Source organism: Zalophus californianus, chromosome 6 (assembly GCF_009762305.2).
Source record: "Zalophus californianus isolate mZalCal1 chromosome 6, mZalCal1.pri.v2, whole genome shotgun sequence".
NCBI classification, from domain to species: domain Eukaryota; kingdom Metazoa; phylum Chordata; class Mammalia; order Carnivora; family Otariidae; genus Zalophus; species Zalophus californianus.
This window is the reverse complement of record NC_045600.1, coordinates 104,273,735-104,299,155: the sequence shown is the minus strand read 5'-3', so window position 1 is coordinate 104,299,155 and position 25,421 is coordinate 104,273,735. Positions and strand designations below refer to the sequence as shown.

General features: G+C 49.1%; 1 protein-coding gene across 11 annotated transcripts in view; it reads left to right on the top strand.

Annotated features, from left to right (window-relative positions):
- Positions 1 to 25,421, top strand: part of DAPK2 (death associated protein kinase 2) — a 132,135-nt gene that overhangs the window by 4,735 nt on the left and 101,979 nt on the right. For 4 of the 11 annotated variants that reach the window (XM_027570888.2, XM_035728049.1, XM_035728048.1 and 1 more), the window contains exons 1-2: positions 13,291 to 13,367; positions 16,619 to 16,716. In XM_027570888.2, coding sequence (XP_027426689.2) covers positions 13,302 to 13,367; positions 16,619 to 16,716 — 164 coding nt within the window. In that variant the 5' untranslated portion in view covers positions 13,291 to 13,301. Of the gene's footprint in view, positions 1 to 10,269; positions 10,340 to 10,687; positions 10,817 to 13,290; positions 13,368 to 16,552; positions 16,717 to 25,421 lie in introns of those variants that run through there. The other 7 variants (XM_035728045.1, XM_035728044.1, XM_035728042.1 and 4 more) reach the window with 7 other exon arrangements.

The following is a 25,421-nucleotide window of genomic DNA, read 5'->3' as shown; positions in this document are numbered from 1 at the left end:
GAAGTAAATAGGGGTACCGTTTTTTATTTTTTTATTTTTTATTTTTTTAAAGATTTTATTTATTATTTATTTGAGAGAGACACGGTGAGAGAAGGAACACAAGCAGGGGGAGTAGGAGAGGGAGAAGCAGTCTTCCCGCCAAGCAAGGAGCCCGATGTGGGGCTCGATCCCAGGATCCTGGGATCATGACCTGAGCCGGAGGCAGATGCTTAACGACTGAGCCACCCAGGCACCCTTGGGGGGTACCTTTTTTTAAAAAAAGTTTTTATTTTTAAGGAAATTCTATCCCCAATGTGGGTCTTGAACCCAGGACCCTGATATCAAGAGATGAATGCTCTACTGACTGAGCTAGCCAAAGGCCCCTTAATTTTAATCTTAATTTATTTATTTAATTGATTTTTAAGAGGGGGAGGGGCAGACAGAGATGGAGAGAGAGAATCCTAAACAGATTCCACGTCCAGTGTGGAGCCCGACTCGGGGCTTGATCTCACAACCCTAAGATCATGACCTGAGCTGAAACCAAGAGTTGGACGCTTAACCAACTGAGCCATCCAGGTGCTCCTTAATTTTTATTTTTTAAATATCAGATTAGAACATATGGATTCTTTCAAAATTTTTCAATATATTATATCAACATATTAAAACCTATTCCTATCATTATTTCAATACTCAAATTATTCCAAATCTGGTCAGTGGGAGCCCCTTCAAGCTGGCTCCCTTGTCCCCAGCACATTTGTTACCATCCATTTTTGAGCACTTCCTTACTTTCTGGCACAAGATGTCCTAGGTTGTAGAATATCCTGTCCTTTCCCTGACTTTTGCTCTCATCCTTGTATTCTCCCTGCCCCAACCTTGGTATCAGCCATCTCCTTGAGGGGCTTCCATTATGATTAAAAATAATATAATATGTCCTGGAATCGAGCCCTGCATCAAGCCCTGCATTGGGCTCCCTGCTCAGTGGGGAGTCTGCTTCTCCCTCTCCTTCTGCCCCTCCCCATGCTTGTGCACTTTCTCTCTCTCTCTCTTTCAAAAAATAAATTAATTCAAACAAAATAAAAATAATAATAATATAATATAAACTAGAGCAAATTCCTCTCCTTCTACCCCTTCTTCCCTTTCCACTTCCCAAATTGTTAGCTATATACATTTTTTGTGTTGTCAAGATCTATAGCATTACATATTAATCGGTACATACAGTTAAACTAGTTCATTCTTTGCTTAAGCATTGTTTCTAAAAATTAAAAGCCAGTAAATGAGTTCTCTTTAGAAACAAATATGCATTAGGTGTCAACTTTTAGTGTAGATATGAATCTCCTAAGGGGCCTGTTAAAGATTCACATTCGTCAGCCCTACCCCCAGAAGTTCTGTATCATTTCATTTAAGGGGTCTGGTGAGTCTAAGACATTATGAAGTAGTACTGGGTGGATAAAGAAGGAAATATAATCCCGTGTCATTAAAGTTTGACAGCTTGATTGAGAATCCTTCAAGTGTCAGCCCCTAAAGAATTCTTTTGTTTTCTTTCTACCTGTGTTCCATTCTTCTGGGTCCCACTCAGCTCGAGCTATTTTTTGTATCTCACATCATCCACTTTCGTGGACCCTTTAAACATTTTTTTTTTAAGTTTTCCAGAGTAATTCTTTTTTCATCTCTGATGCATGTGGTAAGATTTCTGAGCCATTTTGCAAAACACGGTTTCATTTTGCTCTCCCATTCACAGTTTGGTTTGATAAATGAGGAACCTGTTGTTAGTCTCCTTTGTATTCTTGAAGCAAGATGCTTTTCTCCTCTGAATTTTTAGGATTTTTTTTTTATTCTTACAGTTCTAAAATTTCATCCTGACTTGCCTTGATATACATATTTTTTTTCATTAACCCTACTTGGCCTTTGATGGGTTCCTTTATTTTTTTTATTTTTTATTTTTTTAAAGATTTTATTTATTTATTTGACAGAGAGAGACACAGCGAGAGAGGGAACACAAGCAGGGGGAGTGGGAGAGGGAGAAGCAGGCTTCCTGCCAAGCAGGGAGCCCGATGTGGGGCTCGATCCCAGGACCCTAGGATCATGACCTGAGCTGAAGGCAGACGCTTAACAACTGAGCCACCCAGATGCCCCTGGTGGGTTCCTTTAATCTGAAGATTTTTACCTTTTTTTTTTAAAAGATAATTTTCTTTTAGTATATCTTTTATTATTTCTTCCTTTTAATTCTCTCCTAATACTCATTTTAGACAAATGTTGGACTCCCTAGATCTATTCTCTATGCCGCTGAACATTTCTTCATATTATACATCTTTTCGTCCTTTTGTTTTGTTCTGGGAGACTTCTTTATTTTCCAGTTTACAAACTGTCCAAGTGGGTTGGATGTGTTAGTCTAGCTTTCCTGTTGGGGACTGCGTGGGAAACACAAGGTTGGGGACAAACTGCCAAAAAACGTTTTTGTTTTTGTTTTGGTTTTTTTTTTTTTTGCTTTTACTCTGAGCATGGCACACCACGGTGTATTTCACTTCTAGATAAAACTATCCTTTTCTGCCCTCTGTCCCTCATGGAGGGCCAAAGTCACCTCTGCTCCACTTCTCCCGAGGGGCTCCACTGCCCTGTCAGGAGGCTTCCCTGGGTAGGTTTTTCTCTTTTTCACAGAGTTATTATTATTATTTTTTAAGATTTTATTTATTCATTTGTCAGAGAGAGTGCACAAACAAGCAGGGGGAGTGGCAGGCAGAGGGAAAAGTAGGCTTCCCGCTGAGCAGGGAGCCCGATGTGGGGCTTAATCCTTGGACGCTGGGATCATGACCTGAGCCGATGGCAGACGCTTAGCCAACTGAGTCACCCAGGTGTCCCTCACAGAGTTATTCTTATTCAGGCTTTATTTCAAATCCAAAGCTGCATCCTCTGGCCAGTGGATAGGTGGAAGAGTAATGGAGGAGTCTACTGGCCCCGCTGGGCCTGGTGTGGTACTTCCTGAGTGATCCTGTCACACCATACACTGCTCCCCAACTTCTGCTCTTCCTAATGTTCAGTGCAGAACTTGGAGATTTGGGGTATGGCATAATTGGTGCTCTGGAGTCAGATTGCCTGAGTGTAAACCCTATCTCTGCTACATGTTAACTCTGTGAGTCTCACTAAGTCTCATCTGTAAAATGGAGATTATAATAATACAGTGATTGGTGTACAGTAAGTGCTCAGTTACCCTTAGTGACTGTGAAGCCTATGAACTCTGATACCTTGAGCTGTGTTTTTATCTGCTTTTTTCAATTAGTCTGATCCTACCGATTTTCCTTTTCTTTTCTTTTGATTTTAATCAAAATATCATAAGTACATTATTTTCACAAGCAAATACTTTACAAGTTTTATAACTAAAAACCACCATCCCCTGCCTCATCCTGCCCCACATGTAAGCCCCACTCCCTAGAAGCCACCAGTTCAACCCTTGAAACTGTTCTTCTGTTATTCAGCTCCATGTTACCAAAAACCATTACTATAATCCTCTTTCACAACTTTTCCATTTAATATATCTATTGACTTCCTACTAGGAAAGATGAGGGTTTAATGCTCATACTGTTTCCCATCCTCCATCCTTCTCTCTAATGACAGAATATAAATAATTACTGTTCACATTGTTATGACATGTAAATATTATTCACAGCTCAAAGCTGAGCTGTAGTGTATTGCGATGAACATTTCCTTACTTACACACTTTCTTGTTATTTTTTGGAATTAATAATAATCACTTTGTTACTTTTATTCATGCAGTTTTTTGTGTGTGCTTATAATAAATGCATCCCTAAACTTTCCTCTCAAAGAGCACCACTCAACAGGTTAAAACACATTGCCTGATGTATCAGTTTCACTTCTTTCTTAGTCCTGGAGCCTTCTGTTCCCTGCAGATTCCTCTGCTCCAATCTCAAATGGTTGCCCTCTAGGCCTGCTGCACACTGTCAACTTTGGGTTCCCCTTCACGGTCATCCTGGGAACTCCATCCACTTCTCTCTTGTGCTGGAAGCTCTGTGATGAGGTAGAAAACTCCAGGTTGAAGGAAGATGTCTTCATTTGGTTCTTGGCCCTTCACCACTGAGCTCATTCCTTCTCTCCCAGTATCAGCCAGGTTGTTGCCAACTCAGCACAAAGGGGTTCACTGGAAGACTAGAAGGACTCAGAATCAATGAGAGGCTGGAACAGAAGGAACCAAAGAGGCTCTAGAGGCTGGAACAATCTGTCCAGCATGTCTCTGCTGCTGATGGCCACTGTGAACATCCTGGCAGTACTCGCTTGGGATTCAAAGTGCTGGGCAGAAGTATGTGATTGGCCAGGCCTACTCTCATGGAGACTGGGGTCAGAGGAGGGAGGATTTTCTCCCTACAGCTTTGGTGGGAGCTGGTGCATCACCTCTGCTTACACCCTAATGCTGTCACCATAGCTGTTTCCTCTTAAATAGGAGGGAGGCATTGGACACCGGACAGCCAAAACAAATGCAAATGGGCACCACACTCTTTTGAGTTTCAGTTTCCCCATCTGTATAATAAAAAGGATATCAGTCTATAAAAGTATTCAACTTGGAATTTAAATGAAATAATAGGAAAATGCTTAGTACAGTGCCAGGCTGGGATAGATTCTCTATAAATGTTGGTTTGATCTGAGTAAAGGGATGAACATATTCTATGTGGATGCAGGGACAGAAACCAAGCATGAGAGGCTGGAAAAACCTAAAAGGGAAGAGCCAAGGGGGTCTGGGGTCCCTGACCCTGGAGAGCAGTTCTGGTGAGGAAGGAGGCCCAGTTCTGTTTTGGGTAGAGGCCACTGTAGATGGCCAGACTTGGCCTTTTCTGCCTTTGCTTTCCCGGATGCAGCTGCTTGTAACTGGGTCAGGACCTGGGCTCAGCTGAGAGGGAGACACAGACCAGGGAGGGCAGGGCAGGAGCCCTGAATTGGAGGGCCAGCCTATGCAGAGTTCGGGGATCAGCCAGGGGTGTGGAAGGAGCCACTACAGACTGACCCGGTTTGGCCCTGAAGTTTCTCTTCAGAAGAGGATGGGGAGGAACTGCTGTCCTCCCATCCTTCCCTCATGGATCCACCAAAGGCCTCTGATGGGTCTAACCACACCACCAGCAAAGTGTGAGAAGGACGGCAGGAGTGACTCAGAGGACCCATTAACAAACAGGAGAAGGTGCAATCTTATCTTCAGCTCAGCAGATATGATTGTGACATCGAGGAGGAGCTCTCTCCTCAGAGCAGCCTTCCTGCCACTGCCCCCAGCACTCAGGGACCATCCCTCCCACCTCTGGGCTCCTCTGGGTCTCTGCCCAGCCTCTTGCCTGCCCCAGAGCATGGGGTTCTGGACCTTTGTTTCCAGGATAGCTTCTCTGCTTGGCTTGGAGCTCCTGAAGAGCAGGGCCTGTGTCTTACTTCTCTCGGGGCCCAGCCCAGGGCCTGGTCCACGATGGGCACCAGGAAATGTCTGAAAAGTAAAGGAGACTGAAATTGAGCTGAGTCTAAATGAAGGTGAAAGGAAGAAAGTATTTCAGGGACAGTCATGGTAACAACATGGTTGGAGAGATACAGCACAAGTGACAGACTGTTGTGAGAGAGGGACATATATTTCTAAAATATTTTGTCTGGTCCTCATATCAACCCTGAAGGAAAGGTGTAATAGTCCCATTTTACAGATGAGGCAACTAAAGCTCAGAGAAGGAAAAGTGACTTTCCCAAAAAAATGGCAGAACAGGACTATATAAATAGGCCTATCTGACTCCTCTGCTTAGAAATGTAGGTAGGTGAAATTTGTAGCGCTAAAGGTAGGCACAGTTTGGGGGGCCTCTCTAAGAACTCCGTGTCCATGACACCAACCTCTGCCCCAAACTGAAGGTGATGGCCAATGCCTGAGTCATGATCCGATTGTGTGACCCCCGTGCTGGCTCAGGTGGGAGTCAGGGCAGTAAATGGCAGGTGGTTTCATACCCAGCCCTTTGTGCACACAGCTGCTCCCACCTAATGTGCTCCCCTCCCCGCTACCTCCTACTCACCTGGTCCTCTTCTTTCAAGTTTGAATCAAGCCTCTCCTTCCCCTCAAGCCCCTCATGATGCTTGCTGGAGTAGACCTGACACTTCTGGGCATTGAGTCTATACTTGCTAACAACACCCAGCTCCAGGAGGTGTCCTCGAATGTTTGCAGAGTGTATGGGTATGCATACATGCCCAGGAAATCCCCATCCTACAGGCTTCCAGGAAAAGGCAAGGCTTTCCATGCTCCAGCCCCTTTCTTAGTGGGGTCAAGGCCTTGCTGACTCCAGTAAGGCTAGAGGTTGAAGCAGCCACCTCTGGCTGCAGGACCCAGTGGGCCTCCTGAGGGAGGAAAGAGGAAGGGCATCTAGGCCCGCTCCACACCCCATGGCCCTGCCTGGCTGGGTGTGGGAGAGCAGAGGGCACAGGGCAGTGTGGGCAGGGCTGGGAAAGGCCGAGAAGTCAGGCCATCCGGCCACCCTTGGGAGGAGGAGGCTTCCTGCCTGCCTTCCACCCAGGAGGCAAGCCAGCCAGGGAGGAACCACCCGCACCCTCTCCTGGCCTGCTCTGATGGCCTAAGAAAAATGTCAGCACTGGGTCCACTGTCAAGAAGCCTGCATTCCAGACTTCATTTGACGCTTGCTAAGAACCTGCTCTGGGCCAGGCTGTGGGTGGGTGGGGTGAAAAGATGCCTAAGATCCATTTCCTCCTGTAGGGGAGCTCACAGCAGACATGTAAGGAAAAATGAAAAGAGCTAAGACTCATTGAGCACTTTGCCATGTGCCAGACACTGATCTAAGTTCTCTGCATGGATCCATAATGAATTGAACATTCACAACAACCTAGGAGACAAATTCTATTCTTAGCTCCACTTGACCATTGAGGATAATGAGGCACAGAGAGATCAAGAAGCTTGCCCCAGATCACACAGTAAGTAAACTGCATGCAGGCATCTGGCATCATTCGTCCTCACACTATGCCCCCTCGAGGCCGACCCCAGGGCCAGCTGCCCCAGCCAACCCATGCAGCATCCTAATCCCTGTCTCCTTGCCGGGGGTTGTTAGGCTCTGAATACCTGCTAGGCACCAAAGTGTCCTTTAGGATATCACCACTTTCATTGCCCTTTGCTGCCTGCCATGGTTACCTCTTTCCCCGCAGGCTTGTTCCCTGTGGAAGCTTCAAGCTCCTGTGACTCACCCATCTCATGGTCCCTTGGAGTGTCTTGCACAAAGCAGGTGCTCAGATGCGTTTGCAGTTTGGTGGGTTGATGGAGGGTGCTTTCATTTCCCCAGATCTCTGTGACATGAGCAAAGTGGTTCTCAACCTGTCCATGGGAATCCCTTGGGAGTGACGCCACTCCCAGAGGTTGCCACCCCATTGCCCAGATGCCACTCCCAGAGGTTGCGATGTCATTGGTGAGGGGTGCAGTCTGAGCATGGGGATCATTAAACACTCTCAAGCAATTCTGATGTGCAACCAGGGCTGGGAACCCCCGTTTTAACACCATTTTAGAATACTTGGAAGTTTCCATTGAGGGCAGACAGTGTGTGGCGGGGGGGTGGGGGGGCTGGGGGAGGGCAGGGGAGCAAAAAGAGCCTGGACTTGGGAGATGGGCAGGCCAGATTCACAGCAGAGCTCAGCCACCTACAAGTTGGGGTAGCTTGGGCAAGTCAACTTTCCCAAACCTCAGCTACCTCATCTGTGAAAAGGGTTCATTTGCATCCACCCCGAAGCAAAGTTCCTGGCACTGAGAAGGCACATGCTGGAAGGAATGCAATACATGGCAGCTATTAAAATGAGTTATCCATCTCTCCACCCAACACATGATTACTATGTGCCAGGGACTTCAGTATCCTTGGGAGACAATAGAAAACAAGACAGTTGTGATCTTGTGCCATTTACATTCTAGCAATCCAATTTAACAAACTTTACTGGGTTTGGGCTATCAGCCACTGCCTGGGTACACAGATGAACAAGACATTGTCCTTGCCCTGAAGGCAAAGAGAAGTGGACACTGATGATAACTAAAACAGGGGAAGGAGAATGCCAATTCGGTACAAACCAAGAACAGTGGGGCTCAGGGGAGCCCAGAAGGAGGGGAGATCGTATCCATGGAAGATATGATACCTGAGAAGGCCCTTGAAGGATGGATATGTTTTTGTAGGATGGGACTGGGGGGTGGGTGGAGTGGCTTAAACAAAACATGGAAGCAGGAACAGCCAATAATCCAACCCGGCAAAAGAGCTGGCTGTGCAAACACAAGAGGGAAGAAGATGTATGTAGGCCTGGGAAGTGCATGTTGGAGCCTTAATTGCCAGAGTGAGGCATTTGTACTGTTTTGCCAGCTGTGGGAGCATGCAGGAGCTGGAACAGAATCGCTTGATTCTTAGCTCTTAATACCCGGCCCTTCCTCTGGTTTCATTCTGGAATAGATGCGCTTGTTGCCACCTTTCCTTCTCTGCCCACTGCCACCTTGGTTCCATGTACAGTGCTCAGTGTCCTGTTGCTGTTCTCAGGTGAGGGTCTGATACACTCACTCAACCTTAAGCAAAAAATGCATTTCCAGATGGTACCTCCCTAGGCAATTGCATTTGGCAGGTACAGTGCAAAGAGCACCAAACAGAATCTGGCGGAAGCCTGTTTTTAATCCTAGCTCTGCCTCTCACCAGCTGTGTGACCTCGAGCAAGTCACTTTTTCTTTTCTGAGCCTCTGTTTCCTCGTCTGAAAAATGACAGGCTGGCTGGGATGATTGACAATGACTCTTCCAGCTGTGATGTTCTTTGACTAATTTGCCAAATATCAAACCTAAGAATGTCTGTTTTGCCTTGTGCAAGGGGATGCCATTGTTGCAAATTAGGTGTTAAGCACGAAGCTCACAGGGGAAGAGATGGAGAGGCGACATGTAGGTGTTCTGGCAGTGTCAGCTGAGTCCAGCTTGGATTCATCACAGCCCAGGCTATGATGTGAATGAAGAAGCCTCCAGAATATTTCATCTTCCAGCCACACAAATCATTCCCAACCTCTCAGGTCTTCCCAGTTGAAGCCCTGGACATTGTGCAGCAGAGATAAGCCATCCTGTGCACTGTCTGAATTCCTGACCCTCCGAATTTGTGAGCCTGACAAGATCACTGTTTCAAGCCACAAAGGCTGAGGTGGTTTGTTACATAGCCATAGATAACTGGAAATGGGGGGGGGGCGTGTTTTGAGGGTAGTCTGAGGGTAAAAGGTTTCCCTACACTGGTGAAACCTCAGTGGGTGTCCTTCTCTTTCACTGACTTTGGAAGCCTCCTCTGGTCTTGGGTATTACTCTAGGTAGCATGGTGCTCTTGGGACAGGAGGCTCAGAGCCTGCGCTGTCCTGGGATGTGATAAAGTTTATAAACAAGGAAGCTCTTTGGTCTTCCTCCTGGCTGTCCAGACAGTACCCCGGTCTGTGTGGGGGAGATTGCTCACACTGGTGGAGGTCCTCTAGATACATCTTAACACTTTTTTTTTAAGATTTTATTTATTTATTTATTTTTAAAATATTTTATTTATTTGTCAGGGAAAGAGAGAGAGAGCACAAGCGGGGGGAGTGGCAGGCAGAGGGAGAAGCAGACTCCCCAGTAAGGAGTCCAATGTGGAACTTGATCCCAGGACCCTGGGATCATGACCTGAGCTGAAGGCAGATGCTTAACCAACTGAGCCACGCAGGTGTCCCTTACACATGTTTTCATTTCAGTTTCATAATAGCTCCATCAGAAACTATAAGAAGGGTGTTAGCCCCAGTTTACTCATGGAGGAAACGTTCAGGTGCCATGCCCGAGACTATCCATGGGGAATGGCAGAGCAGGGCTTTGAACCAAAGAGCAGAACTCTGAATCTAATACCTTTTCCTCTAGGACCTCTTGACTTAGGGATGGGAAACTCTGGGAAAGGGCCTCCATTTCCTTTTGCTAAACAGTCTCTTGTCTTCAAGTAAGTTCTGTCTTGGCTGTGATTCTGTTTCCCCTTCCTTCTTCCCATCACCCTCTCCACTCTCATTCTTTTTTTTTTTTTTCTCCTGAGATTTTTGGCAGAAGGAAGAGAGGAGGAATCCACTGCCAAATCCTTTATTAAGGAAGGCTTGATGGGTGATGTGGGGCTTCACAACCATGCAGAGGCTGGGGGGAGGGGGCATAGAGGGCAAAGGAGATTAGGCCACTCCCAAGCTGGGGGTTGGTGGTGACAAGAGGAGTGTCCTTCTCTATCTCAGCCCCCACCCAGCTGTGAAACATTGGTGGTGAGGTTCCCAGAAGAATCCGTCAGGGAGCATCCTGGCTGGGAGGGAGGAAACGGCCTCTTCCCTCGTGGGACTTCCTTTTTCACGGTGTGTGTTTTGGGGGGGGAGAGGGATGGGGGGACAAGGAAACACCATTTTCTGAGCGATTGTTCCAGGCTATATCAGATTATCATCGGCTCATTTAAATCAATTTCCAGATCAGGCTTGGAGAGGTTAGTTGACTTGCCCAAGGCCACACAGCCTGTGAGCGGCAGAGCCGCTAAAGACGCGGGAGGGTCTCGCCCCTGGCGCTCGCCACCACTCCTGGAGGTGTCTGGGGACCTGGGAGGAGGCTCTCGGCCCTCACCTCGGGGCTGTCCACAGGGGGCTCCCAGCAGGGGGCGCCCTGAGCCCCAGTCCCGGGCCGCCGGGCGCGCCTCCAGCCGGCGCCTGGGACGGGGCCGGCCGCTCCACCCCCTCGGCTCCTCCGCGGCTCCGCGGGCGGGCAGCCGGCCGGGAGCAGAGCAGAGTCGAGCGCCGCGCACCCCGTCGCGTCCGCTGTGCCCGCCCAGCGCAGCCTCCGCCGTGAGTAGCGCCCGTATGCGGGCTCGACGGGCGGGACAGCGCGCGCGGGGCTGGGGCTGGCGGAGGGCAGAATGCTCCGGGGCGCTCTCTCGGGTTCCCCGAGCCCTGGTCCCTGACGCCGCCCCCCTGCCGGGTTTGGCCGGGTTTGGCCGGCCTTGCCCTCGGGCGCTGTGGCCGGCCCTGGACCTGTCCGCTGCGCCCCGGGGTGGGGGTGGGGTGGCGCTCCGAAGCCCGGCACTTTGACCCGAGGGACGGGGTGGGGACGGCGGACCGAGGCTTGGCACCCGGGGAAGAGATAGGAAACAGACTTTCATCAACTTAGGGCCCCATGATGGGGAGACCACTACAGATTTCCGGGAGGAGAGGGGCCAGTCTCAGCATCAGCCACCTCACACACCTCCTCTCCCCATTTGCACAAGGACGTGATTCCGGAAGGCTGCTCCACACACAGCTTGCTTGTGGCAGAATGAAGCTGTGGTCCCGCTCGTCAGGGGCCGGGGCCAGAGCTAGGGTGGGAATGGGGGTAGCCAGTTGGTCTGCAACTGGCTGGGGGTAGAAGGGCACAGGAGGGCGTTGTCAGTAGTTGACCCTGACTTTGGGCCAGGCATTGTGGATATCTCATGGCATGTGTGGGTCTGGCTAGTCCTCACTGTAACTTTGCCAGGTGGAAATTAGTATTCTGACTTTAGGAAGGAGAAAATGAGTCCCAGAGAGGTGAGCATTGGGCCATGCAGGTAGTGGTAGGTGAGGGGTGCGGCCTGAGAGAGAGGGAGTCCTAGCTGGTTGCCTCAGAAGTGGGTGGGAATGGCCCTGGGGGCAGGTGGAGAGAACACAGCCCCTGACACCTTGTACTCTAGAATCCAGTGGAGGGCAGCTGGGGGCTGCTGCTGTGGCTTCTGACTGTTTCCCAGCTGCCTCCATGTAAGGTATTTCTGGGACACTCCTGGTGTCTAAGGGGAGCTGGTGCCTTGGCCTCTTCACAAATACTTTCAGAGTCCTGTTCTTCTCCTAAGACGTGTTTTTAACACATAAAGTGGCCCCACCGATAATTCAGCTGCTTTGGGAGAGGCTTGGGCAGGGGTGGGTGGGGGCACAAGGGGTGTGTGGATGGGGGTGGGGGTGCAGTAGTCTGGAGCAAGTTTCCAGCTGGCAGGAATGAGACCTGAACTGACCCTGACCACCCCCCTAAGGTTTCCCTCCTTATTAGACGTGAGGGTGTCCAGTGGAGCTGGACCTTCACTAGAAAAATGGGTTTTCTCACATCAACTTAGGCAAATGGCTGATCTCTGAGCCCGAGCTTCCTCCTCAGAGGTTGGGGTTGGTCAAAGGCCTGACTGCATGGAGGGGCTCTGCAATGCTGGAGCCCCTTCCCTCCTGTGGGCTGTCTCCTCAGAGCCTGAGTGTGATGATTCCTAACGTGGGGGGAGGGGTAAGAGGACCATCATGGCTGCCCCCTTGCAATGGTCCCATCTCACTGACTTACACTGGGTGAGGTGGGGTGAGGATCTCCAAATGTCCAGCAGAGTGAGCTGGGGCCAGTGAGTGAGAGGATTTAGTAGGGTAGAGAGTTCCCTACTGGGGTGATCCTCTAGCCTTGGAGGCCTCCTCCTAAGTGGTCCCTCTGGAGGGCACTGGCTTCCCCAACCCCAGTGCCACTTTGGGGGGTTGAGGGTGCTGTCATCAGAAGCCCAGGCAAGAAGAACCGGAGTGGGCTAGCTGTGTGACTTAAAGTCCCATCCCCTGTGTGCTCTTCAGTTTCCTTCTTTGGTCAAACAAGTGGATTATAGACCAGACAGCAGTGATTTTTTCAGACTCCTCCCGCCTCCGGTGAATTCTTGCACAGAACCCCAACCTCTAGTATAGATAAAGGGGAGATGCTTTGGCTCCCCTTCCTCATGCTGGTGGCTCCTGAAGCAGAGTCTAAAAACCCCCTGGATGACCTTTGCAGTCCCTTTCTGTGAGGTTCTAGGAAATCTGTGTTAAACCTCAGAAGTGTTGCCTACCATGAGGGTTGAGGGCAGGAGTGTGAGTCCTAGGGATTCTATGAAGAGAAATGTGGGTGTTAAGGTGGGCTTCACCCTTGGAATGTCTGGAGCAGACATCCTGTGCGTCTGACCGGAAGTTGTAGCTGTGTCCCTCCCCTCTGCCACGTGGTTTCATCTTTTCGGGGCCAGAAAGGTACCTGTACCTCGGGGCCTTCTCTGGGTCCTAACTGGCGACTATAATTCCACCTCAGACTTTCTCCCCTTTAGTTTTATGTCCCTAAATTGATAAAATTGATAAAATGCAGATTCCTCTTGGGGAGAGATATTAGGAAAAGGCTTTAAGTCGTTACTCGTTGTTTTTACCTGATGAGGCAGCTGAGCGGTGGCCTTGAGAATCGAGGCTGGGCCACTACATTGAAGTCAACAAACATTTAGGGAGTGCCTGTTGTATACCAGCGCGACAAGGGGACAGAGGTGAGAACGTGACAACCACTGCCCTCATGGGACTCCAAGACAGGAGGCAGGAGGGAAGGAATTCCCATTTGTTGGAACCATCCCAACACTACGTAGGTCATTTTACATGTTTCTCTCATTTGTCATAATGTAGATCTTAGTCTCATTTTTTATTATGTAAAATTTTGATTGCATACAAAATAAGCGTACATATCACATATCCATGTAACCACTACTCAGAGCAAGAAACAGCATTGCCAGCACCCAGAAACTCCCCTTGTGTCCCAGACATAACCCCCCACCCAGGCATGACCACTATTCTGACTTTTAGCACCACAGATGAGTTTTGCCTAAGTGGAATCACACAGTATGTGGTCTCTTGTGTCCTGCTTCTTTCATTCAACATTATGCTTGTGAGTTTTATCCATGTGGTTGCGCATTGCGGTAGTTTATTATTGTTGTAGACTAATTCCATTGTATGGGTATAACTCAATTTACTTACCTATTCTATTGATGGCCCTTTGGTTGTTTCCAATTTGTAGTTATTAGTAATAGTGCGGCTGTGAACGTTTTAACACGGGCTATTTTGGAAAAATCTACATGCGTTTCTCTTGGGTATGGCCATAGAAACTGCCCAACAGATTTCCAAAGTGTGATTCTCCTGGCAATGTTTGAGAGTTCTGACTGTTCCACAAAGTCACCAATAGTAGGCGTTATCTAGACTCATTTTCCATATAAGTCATTTGAAGCTCAGGAAAGTTGTCCCATGCTCAGTGTGTGCAGAGGTGATAGAGCTGATTCCAGCTCAGTGCTGTGTGACTGTAGAGTCTGTGTTCTCTCCTTCTGGGTTAGACAGAGACAGTTATCAGCCAAAATGTGAAAACTCTAACCCTGAAAGTATATGAAGAGACCTCTCTGGGAATTTAAAGGGGGTGGGGGATTTTAATCTGTTGTGATGAGAAATAGAGTCATGGAGCCTCACAGAGTTGGTAGCATTTGAGCCATGTCTTATGGGAAGGGAATGGTTTTGCTAGGAGGCTCTCCAGGTGGGCCTTTCATGGAAAGGGCCTAGCTTGAGCTGAGGTGTGGGAGTTTTGGGGGAATGGGAAAGGTCTACTTTGGCTGAAATATAGGATATGTGGGGGGAGGGGACTAAGGCTGGAAAGTTGAGTTGGGGCCAAACTGGTGGTCCTAGCTTGTCCTTAAGGGGCTCCCTTGCCCCCCAGCCTCTGGCTACCCCTGGAGCCCAAGGTGGGGGGGGCTCATCATTTTGCTGGGGATTTGGAGCTGCTTCGAATCCAGCTCAGCTTCTGCTAGCAAGTGGAGCTAGCCTGTTGCCAAATGGAGGATGTTAGCTGTTCTAGGGATGAGTCTCAGGGTATCTGTCAACAGAATTTTTTGGAGTTTTCTGCTTCCCTCTAGGTGTGTGAAATGAGTAATCCCACCCCTCAGGACCTACCTGACCCAAAAGAAGGTGATAGATAGAAGTCCTGCCACCTTCTGGGCTAGTCTCAGGAAATTTGCCAGGATGGGAGCTACGGGGGTGTGGGGGGGTAAGTGAGGGGGTCTAGCTTCAGATTTTGGTCAAGCCAAACTTTCCAGGAGGATCCCAAAACCTTCTCCCTAGAAGGGAATTGAAATGCTTGTCTCCGTTGCTGTGGGAAGCAGAAACACAAAGAGTGGCCCAGAAGGAGCCAGATATTAACAGTAATAATCACCTTTCTTATCTGCCTAGGAGTTTATGCCCTTATCACAAATGGATCCCCACATGGCTGTGTGAAGTATGCGATAAAGATGTTACCAGTCCCGTTTATAGATGAGGGAACTGAGGCCCAGAGGGTGCCAACCTGTGTGGGTTAGACAGCTACTACACATCCAGGCTAGTCTAGAACTGGGGCCCCTGGGAGCCTGCTCTTTTTCATAGTCCATGCTTGCTGGGCTCAGGCCAAGCACAGGGTGAAGACCACGCAGCAGGGAGGATGCCTGATGGACCATGGACATCAACAGGCAGGAGTTCAGCAAGTGACCGTGAGAGTCAGGCCCAGGAGCCAGGCCAGCTCTGCCTGGGGGACTTCAGGGATGTGTGCCCCATGGAAGGGAGGGCGACAGGTGGCATCGTGGTTATAGAGCTATGGTGTGCAGGGGGCAGCACTGGAGGAAGGAGTGTGAAATGTATACATTCTCTGAGAGTTGGAACAGCTTCAGCCACTTGGCACTGATGAAACGCACCCTTGTGTAATGGTGCCTCCACCCAGCCTGGTGAAAAACAGTCTTTTGGGGCTCATGGGGCCCTGGGTGTGGTTGGTATCTGATTGGCAGGCTGGAGAAAAGTTGCCAGTGCTAGCCAAAATGAGCTCTGAGAGGCCTTTGCTAATGACTCTTGAGAGATACATCCACAGTCATTTGCAGACTGTGCCCTGGGTCCTGCCCTTGTGGTGCTGTCCAGGGTGGCATGTGGCTGTCCCGGGAATGGGTGAGCTTCTTGGGGCAGGGAGATCCCAGGTTAGGATGCAAACAGTCTTCTTCTGGTGGGGTGGTAAATACTCCCTGTGGCTCGGGGTTGTCTCTGGCTCTCACTGAAGTGCTCTGGGAGGGCAGTTAGGTCCATTTTATAGATTAGGAATCTGAGGCTCCTCTGACAAGAGATGAGGTCCCAGAGCTAGCTGTGGGCAACATTGGAAACAGAACCTCTAGCTCCTGACTCCTGTTGCCCATTATAATTTGTCACGCCTCTCCTGTCCCTCTTTCCCTTGGGGTGATGAGTGAGAGAGTTTACAGATCAGTTCAGACTTGCAGTTGGGTGGCTCAGCCCCTCAGGGAACTGAGGTCATGATAATCCCCTACCTTTCTACTCCATTTTCCAGTTGACAGGATAATTTCGTGATTTGCCGTGGTTTTTACAGGATTAACCCCTTTAGCAGATGGGCAAGCTAAGTCTGGCAGTTTAAACGACTTACCCAGGCAATTGGAACTCGAACCCAGAACTTCTGACCCAAAGATGAGCACTCTCTCTCCTGCCTCACGGCTGCCTCTTTTTCTCAGCCTACCTGAATTTCATGAGAACAAATCGCCGAAGTTGGCCTTGGGGCTGTTTCTCTGAACGTGTTCAGAGCAGATCTGAAGAAGTGAGGAGGGCTCCTTTCCTGTCTCTGTAACAGCTTTGAATTGATATAACTCAAATAAGAACCATACACGGTCAGTCACTGGTGAGAATAGGCTTGGGCAGGGTAGTTCTCAAGGAACGAGGGCCATGGATTATTGTTAAATTATGAGCTCCTGTGCTGCTGATTACTTTTAGGCCCAGACTCTTAGGCTCGCGCCAATGTTCCCAGCTGTCCTGATCTCGGGCTTCCTCCGGTTTCAGGGCTGTGTGCTCCAGGCCTCAATGAGGAGTCCAAACATGGAGACATTCAAGCAGCAGAAGGTGGAGGACTTTTATGACATCGGAGAGGAGCTGGGCAGGTAAGAGGCTGGGAGAGGTGGAGGGGGCGCCTCTCCTGGGGCACTTTTCGCTTGATCGGGTAGGCACGGGCTTGTCATGGGACTCCCGGGAAGCGTTAAAAAACAATCCCGAGGAATTCATCTTCACGTGCGGCTCTGCAAATAGTTGTCTCTGTGGAAATAACAACTTGCCAGCACAGCGGAAGGGACTAGAATTCTTGTGCCCTATGTTTTCACCGTCGCCTGGCTGACCGACGGTAATGGCGGGTCTAGAGGAGTCTTGTTTCATCTGTTACTTTTCTCACAAAACCCTCCCCAAACTCTGGACTGAGACCTGGCCTTGTTGGTATTCTCCTCTGAGTCCCACTTGGGACTCTGCGTGGCTCTTGGGATTTTGTTTCATAAGCTCAGCGCCTGAATGGGAGGTGAAGTAATCCTCCTGAAAATGGATTCGCGTTGAGTAACAGGCCTCACGAGCCTTGTCATGAAGGTTCCTAGGATCTGAGTTATTGGGTGCATTTCCAGCTTGGCTAAATCCAGAATGCAGCCAGGGATAAATTCTGAGATCTGAAAGTGATTACTGTGTGGAAAGAAAAGATTTTCCGAAGCTCTCTTCTTGCCTTCCATTTCTAGACTCTGCTAATATTTAGATTTTTTTTTAGTTATTACAGAACACCAGTCCTAGAGTTTGATTCTCACTGCAGTGCCTGAGATTGAAATTCATTTCACTCTCATTTTTCATGTGAGGAAACCGGTCCAAAGAGTTTAAGCAAGTTGCCCGAAGTTGCTCAGCCAACGAGTGACGTAGTCAAGGTCTGGCCAGTCCAGTTTGTACCTGCACGCCTGTCATGCCTTTTCCGATAAGTACAGCACTTGCATACTCACGTGAACTTACCAGTACACCCAGCCTCACCCCCTCACACCCCTAGCAGAGTAAAAACTTGGGGGTTTAAAGCCTTCGCTGTATCCATGATGCAAAGCAGGAGTCCTTTCCCCTTTGTAGAGCTCTTGGGTTCAGGCCTAATATTTTCTTACTTTTATTCATTTATTTTATTTTTAATTTTATTACTTTAAAATATTTATTTATTTGAGAGAGAGAAGAAAAAGAGAGAATGTGAGCAGGGGGAGGGGCTGAGGGAGAGGGAGAGAGAGAATCCTCAGGCAGACTCCCCCTGAGTGTGGAGCCTGATGCGAGGCTTGATCCCAGGACCCTGAGATCATGACCTGAGCTGAAATCCAGAGTTGGACGCTCAACCAGCAGAGCCACCCAGATGCCCCATCTCTTACTTTTATTTTTATTTCTTTTTAAGATTTTATTTATTTATTTGAGAGAGAGAGAGAGAAAGAGCACAAGAGCGGGGAGCGGGAGAGGGAGAAGCAGACTCCCCGCTGAGCAGGGAGCCCGATGCGGAACTTGATCCCCAGACTCCAGGATCATGACCTGAGCCGAAGGCAGTCACTTAACCAACTGAGCCACCCAGGCGCCCTCTTACTTTTATTTTTAAAGACAAAATAGAAAGAGCTTCAAAGCCAGAGGAGCCTTACTTCAAGAAGAGGGTGTGTTACTTCCAGTCCAGGGAGCGCTTGTCCTGGCTTACTGGCTGGCTGGGTGCGGGGAGCAAAGGACTGTAGAGACCCAGGAGGGGCACGAGTCCTCGGCCTTTTGTCTGAGCCAACTGCCACTGGCAATCCAGGGCCTGGCAAAGATAAGGGAAGAGGACAGGGCCAGAGTCTGGAAGGTGGTCAGTGGGAGTCTGCCTCTGAATGGGAAGCCAGGTGCTTCTGACGTGGTGATACCGGGGGAAAGTGGCAGGCTCAGCAGCGGACCCTGGCAGGCCCTTCCAAGGGCATCTGATTCGGGAGCCTCACCTCAGACACATCGTATGCGGAGGGGTCTGTGCTCAGTGCTCTGGGCACAAAGATGAACAAGACATGGACAGTTTCTGCCCTGCTGGGGCTCTGGCCCTGCAGTGGGGGCAGCCATGCACATGCCAAGGGCAGAGTTGGAAGGGACCTTGTCGGGGTGGGGGACTCTGAAGAAGGAAGTCGAGACCATTTCCTGGGGACTTCACCTATTATTCCTTCTTAGTCCTGTCTCTCCCCAACTTTGCATATCAGGGCTGTTAGAGCTAGAAGAGGCCTCTTGTTAGCTGGTCCTTCACCTGTGGCAGGTGGGAGGGTCCGTACCTCGCAGACTGGGAGCTTTGGATCACCACTGCCCCCTACATCTCTAAAGCGCTAATTAGACATAGAATGGGTAAGTGGCTCCAGAGCCCTGAGGCCTTTGGAATGGCTTGGCATCCTGGGATTTGTGGTCTAGAGGCCAGATGAGCTAGAAGGCCTTTAGAGATCCATTCTTCCAGGCCCTTCATCTGAAAACTGAGAAGACTGAGGCTCAGGGAGGAGGGGAAGTTCTGGCCGTGAGCCATAAGTAGGCTGGAGCTAGCGCCGTCTGCAGACGAGTGCTCCGACTCAGAAGGGACAGTCCTATTTTTCTCTCCTCCCCTCCTTTTCTTCACTTAACACGCCATTGAGGAGCTGCTGTGTGCCAGCCACCGTCCAAGGCAGTGGTAAACAAATAGACACATTCCTGTCCTTTTGCAGCTTATGATCCATTGGTGGAGAAAGACACTAAGCCCATGAACAGGAATGAACGGGATAACTCTTTTTTTTTTTTTTTTAATATTCTTTTTAAGATTTTAATTATTTATTTATTAGAGAGCGAGTGAGAGAGAAACAGCATGAGAGGATAGAGGGTCAGAGGGAGAAGCAGGCTCCCCGCCGAGCCAGGAGCCCGATGTGGGACTCGATCCCAGGACTCCGGGATCATGACCTGAACCGAAGGCAGTCGCCCAAACAACTGAGCCACCCAGGCGCCCGGGATAACTCTTTATAACATGTGTTAAGGGCTGTGCAAGGAGAGAGCGGGAGGCACTGAGAGAGAATAGGGCACACGGTTGAGACCAAGTGGTCAGGGAATGCTGCTCAGAGGAAGTGACTGTTCACTTAAAAACTGAGGGGTAAATGTGCAGGCAAAGGCAACAGCATGGACACAGGCCCAGAGGTGGGGTAGAGCCTGGGGACCCGGCTGCTGAAACGTGAGCTGTGGGCAAGCAGTGCTAGATGAGGTTGGAGTCATGGGTGGGGGCCGGACCCAGCCAGTGAGCTCCCTGTCAACAGAGTGGTGGTGAGGTTTGGCCTTAGGGGTCAACACAGATCGGAATTTGTGTCCCCTTCCTAGCTGTGCAACCTTAGGACAACTTACTCAACCTCTCTGGGCCTCCGTTCTCTTACCCATAAGATAGGAATAATCACAGTACCTAGCCCATGGTTGCAGGGATTAAGTGAGATGCTGAGTCTCTGGTGCTTCTCACAGAGCCAGGCCCAGGGTAAGTATTCAATGAACGAGAGCTTCCGGCCTTTGAAGTATGTTTGGGGCACCAAGGCCCTGCCTCCCTCCTCTGGAGCCCTCTGGGAGGGACTCTGCAGGAAGAACAGGGTTGGGTCATTCACATTTTGGGGAGAGCTACACACAAACCTGGCTTCCTCTGCTGTCAGTGAGCACCCTCGGCTAGACCCAGGGATGTTGTATTGATTTTAGCTCCTCATTCAAGTCCAAGTGAACATGACTGACACTCGTTTTCATGTTTACCTCTACTGGTAGAGGAAGCTCACAAACATAACGTTGAGCAAAGGAAGCCAGACCCAAATGAGTCCATACTGTGTAAGTCCATTTGCGTAAAGTTCAAAACAGGCAGAATCAATCAGTGGTGCTAAAAGCCAGAATAGTGGTTATTCTTGAGGAACTAGTCACTGGAAGGGGGCATGAGGGAAGTTCCCAGGGGGTGGGTATCGTTCTGTTTCTTGATCTGGGTGCTTGTTTCGCTGATGCATTCTTTTCAGGAAAATATATCGAGCCATACATGTTTAGGTCCATCTTCCTGTAGGCATGTTATACCTTAACTAAAAGCATGCGTTAGCAAACAAGGAATCTTTCACTCTCCTCCTGGTCCTGGTCTGGTCCCCGAAGCACATGTGTTTGATTCCTTTGGAGGCCTTGTATGTTTTATCCTACAAGTAGAAGGACATCTGTGAGAAAAGCTGCAGAATCCACCTTTGGATCAGGATGGGGTGCCCTGGCTAGAGGGTCCTAGGCTGTGACCCTCACTTGACCCTATGCATCTTGCCTGATTTCTGGCTCCCAGTGCTGAGTGGAGACACTTGGCTGTGCTCCCATTTTGGCACCAGCCTGCTGGGGATGCTGGAGATCATCTGCTGTTTCTGGTAATGCTTCGAGAAATGCTGGCCTGTAGATTCTGGCTTCTCCCAGCCTTGGTAGCTGGGGTTAGGTAGAGCAGGGGAATATGAGAGCAGGACTTACAAAGAAAAACCCACCCAACTCCTCCTTTTTAGTCAAGGCTAGGACCAGAGAGGGGAAGTGCATTGTCTGAGGTCACTCGGGGGTGGGGACTGATGGTCTGATTCTTAGTCTAGGGCTCTGGCTACCACACCCTAAGAACTCACAAAGCACAAACTCATTTTTGCTCTCATTCGAATGTTTCTGGTGAGTGAGGAGAATATATGGCAGGGTCGTCTTTTCTGTTTGACCTTGAGAGTAGGGTAGCAGTGTCAGAGTCAGGAAGGTGGGCATTTGGGGAGGAGTGATGTTCCTCAGAGGGAGGGGCTGGTAGATAGGCCCTCCCTCTGGGGATGTATGCCCAAGAATACAAGGTAATTTAACGTATGTGATGTCTATCCTATAATGATCAGTACTTTCTTTTTTCCTGTACTTAGATTACTTTCCTTTACTTAGATTGTTACATTAACATAAAACCATAAAATGTTATGTTGAACCGGATTCCAACATGAAGTTAGTCCCAATCTCAATTTTATAGACAAGGAAAGTGAGGCTGAGTGAGGGGAGGTGATTTTGTCCAAGGTCACAGAGTAAGCAATATAGAAGGTGGAGCTTAAAGAAGCTTTTCAACTACACTGTGCTGGTTTAAACAAACGGACAAATATTTATCTATACGTTCATTCGACTTTTATCCGCAGCCCCAACTCTATAGAGGAGCCTGCCTCACCATTACCCCACACTTGCCCTCACCCCCTCCCCTCTTCCCTGACGAAGACACCAGCCACAAGCCCTCTTACTTACAGGAGGCCCATGTGTGCAAAGCACGCTGCTAGGCACGTAATGTGCAGAATCCCCTTTCGTAGGGACAGGAGCCTTTGGCCAGGGAACCACTGTTCTCGAGCCTCACCCTCCCTAAGCAGAGCTGAGGAATTCCCTGCAACATCCATATTGATAGGGCTGCCTGCCAGACCCGAGTCACCCGATGGGGTTCCCTGTGGTTAAGGTCACACACTCAGCTTCGCCAGGGCAACGTCTTTTGGGAGAGAAACAAGACCTCCAGGAATGTGTAGAGCTCAGATTCACGCAGGCTGGGTTCTAGAGCCCAGTCTAGCCACAAAGCACTATAGAAAACTACAATAACAGGTGTTTGGATTGACCTGTCTCAGTCCTTAGGAAAAGGGTTTCCGAGGTGAACTCTGAGGCAAAGGGGCTTTTATTATTTCTTTTTAACTAAGAACTTTTTTTCTTAAATTAATAGAAGTAATGCATGGCAAATGTCATAAAGCTCTGAAGAATTCAAGTAAAAAGTCAACTCCTTCCATCCTCCCTTCTTGTCTCATGCCCACAGCTGGACTTTGATGATAATTTTCTTCTGTCGCCTTTCAGAACTTTTCTAAGTAAAGCAAGTGTGTACAGGGACCCAGATGGGATCACGTGACCATAAGAATCTACAACTTGCTTTTTTCACTTAATGAAATGCATTGACTCTCTTTTTATAGCACTGTATAGAGATCTATGAGACTTATTTTGGATGAAAGTTGTTTTTTTTTTTAACATAAAAAACTTAAGAAGGCAAGTTAAGCCAATGAGAGATTAGTAGCCTTAAGTCAGCAACTATTTTTATTTCTGAGTTCTACCTTCTCATTTTTCCCGGGCTGTTTCTCACGCCCACACGTTCCCTCCTCTTTTGTGTCTGCTTGAGGCACATATGCTCAGAGTTAACATTCTCCCTGGTGCTGCACTACTGGGACAGGCTGGGGAGGCTGTGGGGAGCAGGGCAGTGCTCATGGCCCTGGGACTGCCTACACGAGGCCTATCTCACATTTGTTTGTACCAGGCTGTTAGCTCTTTGAAGGCAGGTTCTCTTATTTTGTTTTGTTTTTTTTAAGATTTTATCTATTTATTTGACAGAGAGAGAGAGACAGCGAGAGACGGAACACAAGCAGGGGGGAGTGGGAGAGGGAGAAGCAGGCTTCCCGCGGAGCAGGGAGCCCGAGGCGGGGCTCGATCCCGGGACCCTGGGATCATGACCTGAGCCCAAGGCAGACGCTTGATGACTGAGCCACCCAGGCGCCCCTCTTATTTTGTTTTTGTTTGTTTGTTTAAGTTTGTATTTAAATTCCAGTTAGTTAACAGACAGTGTAATATTAGTTTCAGGCGTACAACGTAGTGATTCAGTGCCTCCATGCAACACCCGGGGCTTATCATGACAAACGCCCCCATCGCCTGTCCACCCCTCCCCTCTCCTCCCCCCCTCCCCCCTCCCCTCGGCTCTTATTTTGAGTATTACTATAGCACTGAGACAGAGGCCAGAGGGCCCAACAACTTCTGTGATGTCTCCTTGCTCTTTCCTTCAAGGTCTAGGTCAAATACTATCTCCCCGGCAAAGCCTGACCCACACCATCCTACTCTACCCCCTTCTGTGTATTTGATTACCCCTTATTCTGGACCCACATCCCTCTTAAATGCTCAGGTCATCCTACTTCATGTTACCTGAAAGGGTTCCCCTGGTCATCCCCCCACTGCGGATTCCTCCGGGCCAGGCTTCCCTCTGCAGTGTCCAGAGGAGGCCTTTTACACCTGAGAAGTGCTCCGCTCCCACAGGTACCCATCAGTGACCTGCGCACTGTCTGGAACCTGCCCTGAGTTAAATCTGAGGCAGAGAACCTCAGCCAAGCCCCCCAGTACCCATAGGCCTTGAAATCCATGAACGTCCAGGATTTTGCAAACACCAAGCAGAGAACAAAATGCAATAATTACTTCACTTCCATTTCCTGGTCACACATCATTATATTTAATCCTTGTCATAGCCTGTGAAGCACTTATTACCCCATTTTACAGATGGAGAAACTCAGTCTCCAAAATGTTAGGTACCTGGCTCAAGAAATTCAGATCTACCTCATCAAGGAGAAGCCAAGTGGGAAATTCACTCCGTGCAGCACAGCAAATCTCAGAGAAAGTCAGAAATAGAAGCCAGAAACTTTGCTGGGCAGAGCCCTGCCTGCTGCCCTGGGCTGGGATTTTTGTCCCTCTCTGATCACATACATGCTTATATTTCCTGTTGCTGGGAAGGTGAACGTGGCTGACATATGTTAAGAATCTTCTGCGCTCCCATCAGTGTCTGTGCTGAGTACTTCTTCCAGAACATATGAGTACTCCTTCCAGAACAATGTGAGCTGGGTCACATTCCCACTTCACAGATGAGGAAACTGAGGTGCAGAGAAGTTTTACAGTGGACTCTTGTCCCTCGTGCCAAAAGGCTTTCCTGCCACTAACACCGAGCTTGTCTTCTTCAGGCCCAGGAGGCTCTCAGCGTGGTGTTAGTGGCAAGGTGACCTTTTGGGCCGCAGCTGTACCCTGAGCAAGCCAGTGGTTTCTGAAAGATGAGTGGGGTGTGTGGATGCGTACGTTCACGTCTATATTCTAGGTCATTATCACAGTCCAGTGACCCTTCCTGGGCACCCACTGGTGATGGGTACCATGATGGATACAGGACACTTGGGGCTCAGGCCTTGCCCCAGAAGAGCTTGGCTCAGTTGGGGCACAGGGCTGCTCTCCTCAAATGAAATGAGATGGAACAGGCCGCGAGCTAATACGGGGACCCCAAAAACATGTGCCAGTTGTTCAGAGGAGGAAATCATCACCCTATATAGGCAGCTCCTCACATTCTAATCCAGGCGATGGCAGGGAACCACCCCAAGGTTAGGGCTCTGCCAGGGACTGAGGAGCCGCAGGCCTGGGCTTAGGCAAGAGGACACTTGGTGGGGGTGGAAGGGTGGGGCTGCCAGGAGGACAGGAGACCTCAGAGGGCCCTGGATGACAGAGGCCATGGAAGAAGGAGGGAGGCGCTTTCATCACTTTGTTAGGAAAACAAAGCACAAAGCCACTCAAACAAAGTGGTTGCATTGCCCACGCTTCCGTCAGAAGCTGGCACACGGGGCAAATCGCTTGCCCTGCGGGGTAGGTCTCATTAAGCTCAGTTTGCATTAGGAAAACTGTAAGAGCTGGGGGGGCGTACTTACGTGGGGTGTCACTGAAACCATTATATACCTACATCTACAGTGCACACTCTCTTTTCAACTTCATCACCAGTACGGATATTTGTGTTGTGTTGTTTTCGACTTGACGTTGTTTTATGTACACTGTTCCATGTAACCTGAGTCCATATAACTTGAACATTTTTTGTTTCAAAATAATTTCAAATTTAATAAAATTTTCAGAATAACAGGACTCCCATATATCCCTTATTCAGATGGACCAATTTTTAACATTTTGTCACCTCTTCCCTCCTCCTTTCTCTTTGTCTGTCTAACCATCTATTATTGCTTCTGAACCATTTGAAAGTAGGCTGCAGACATTATGCCTCTTT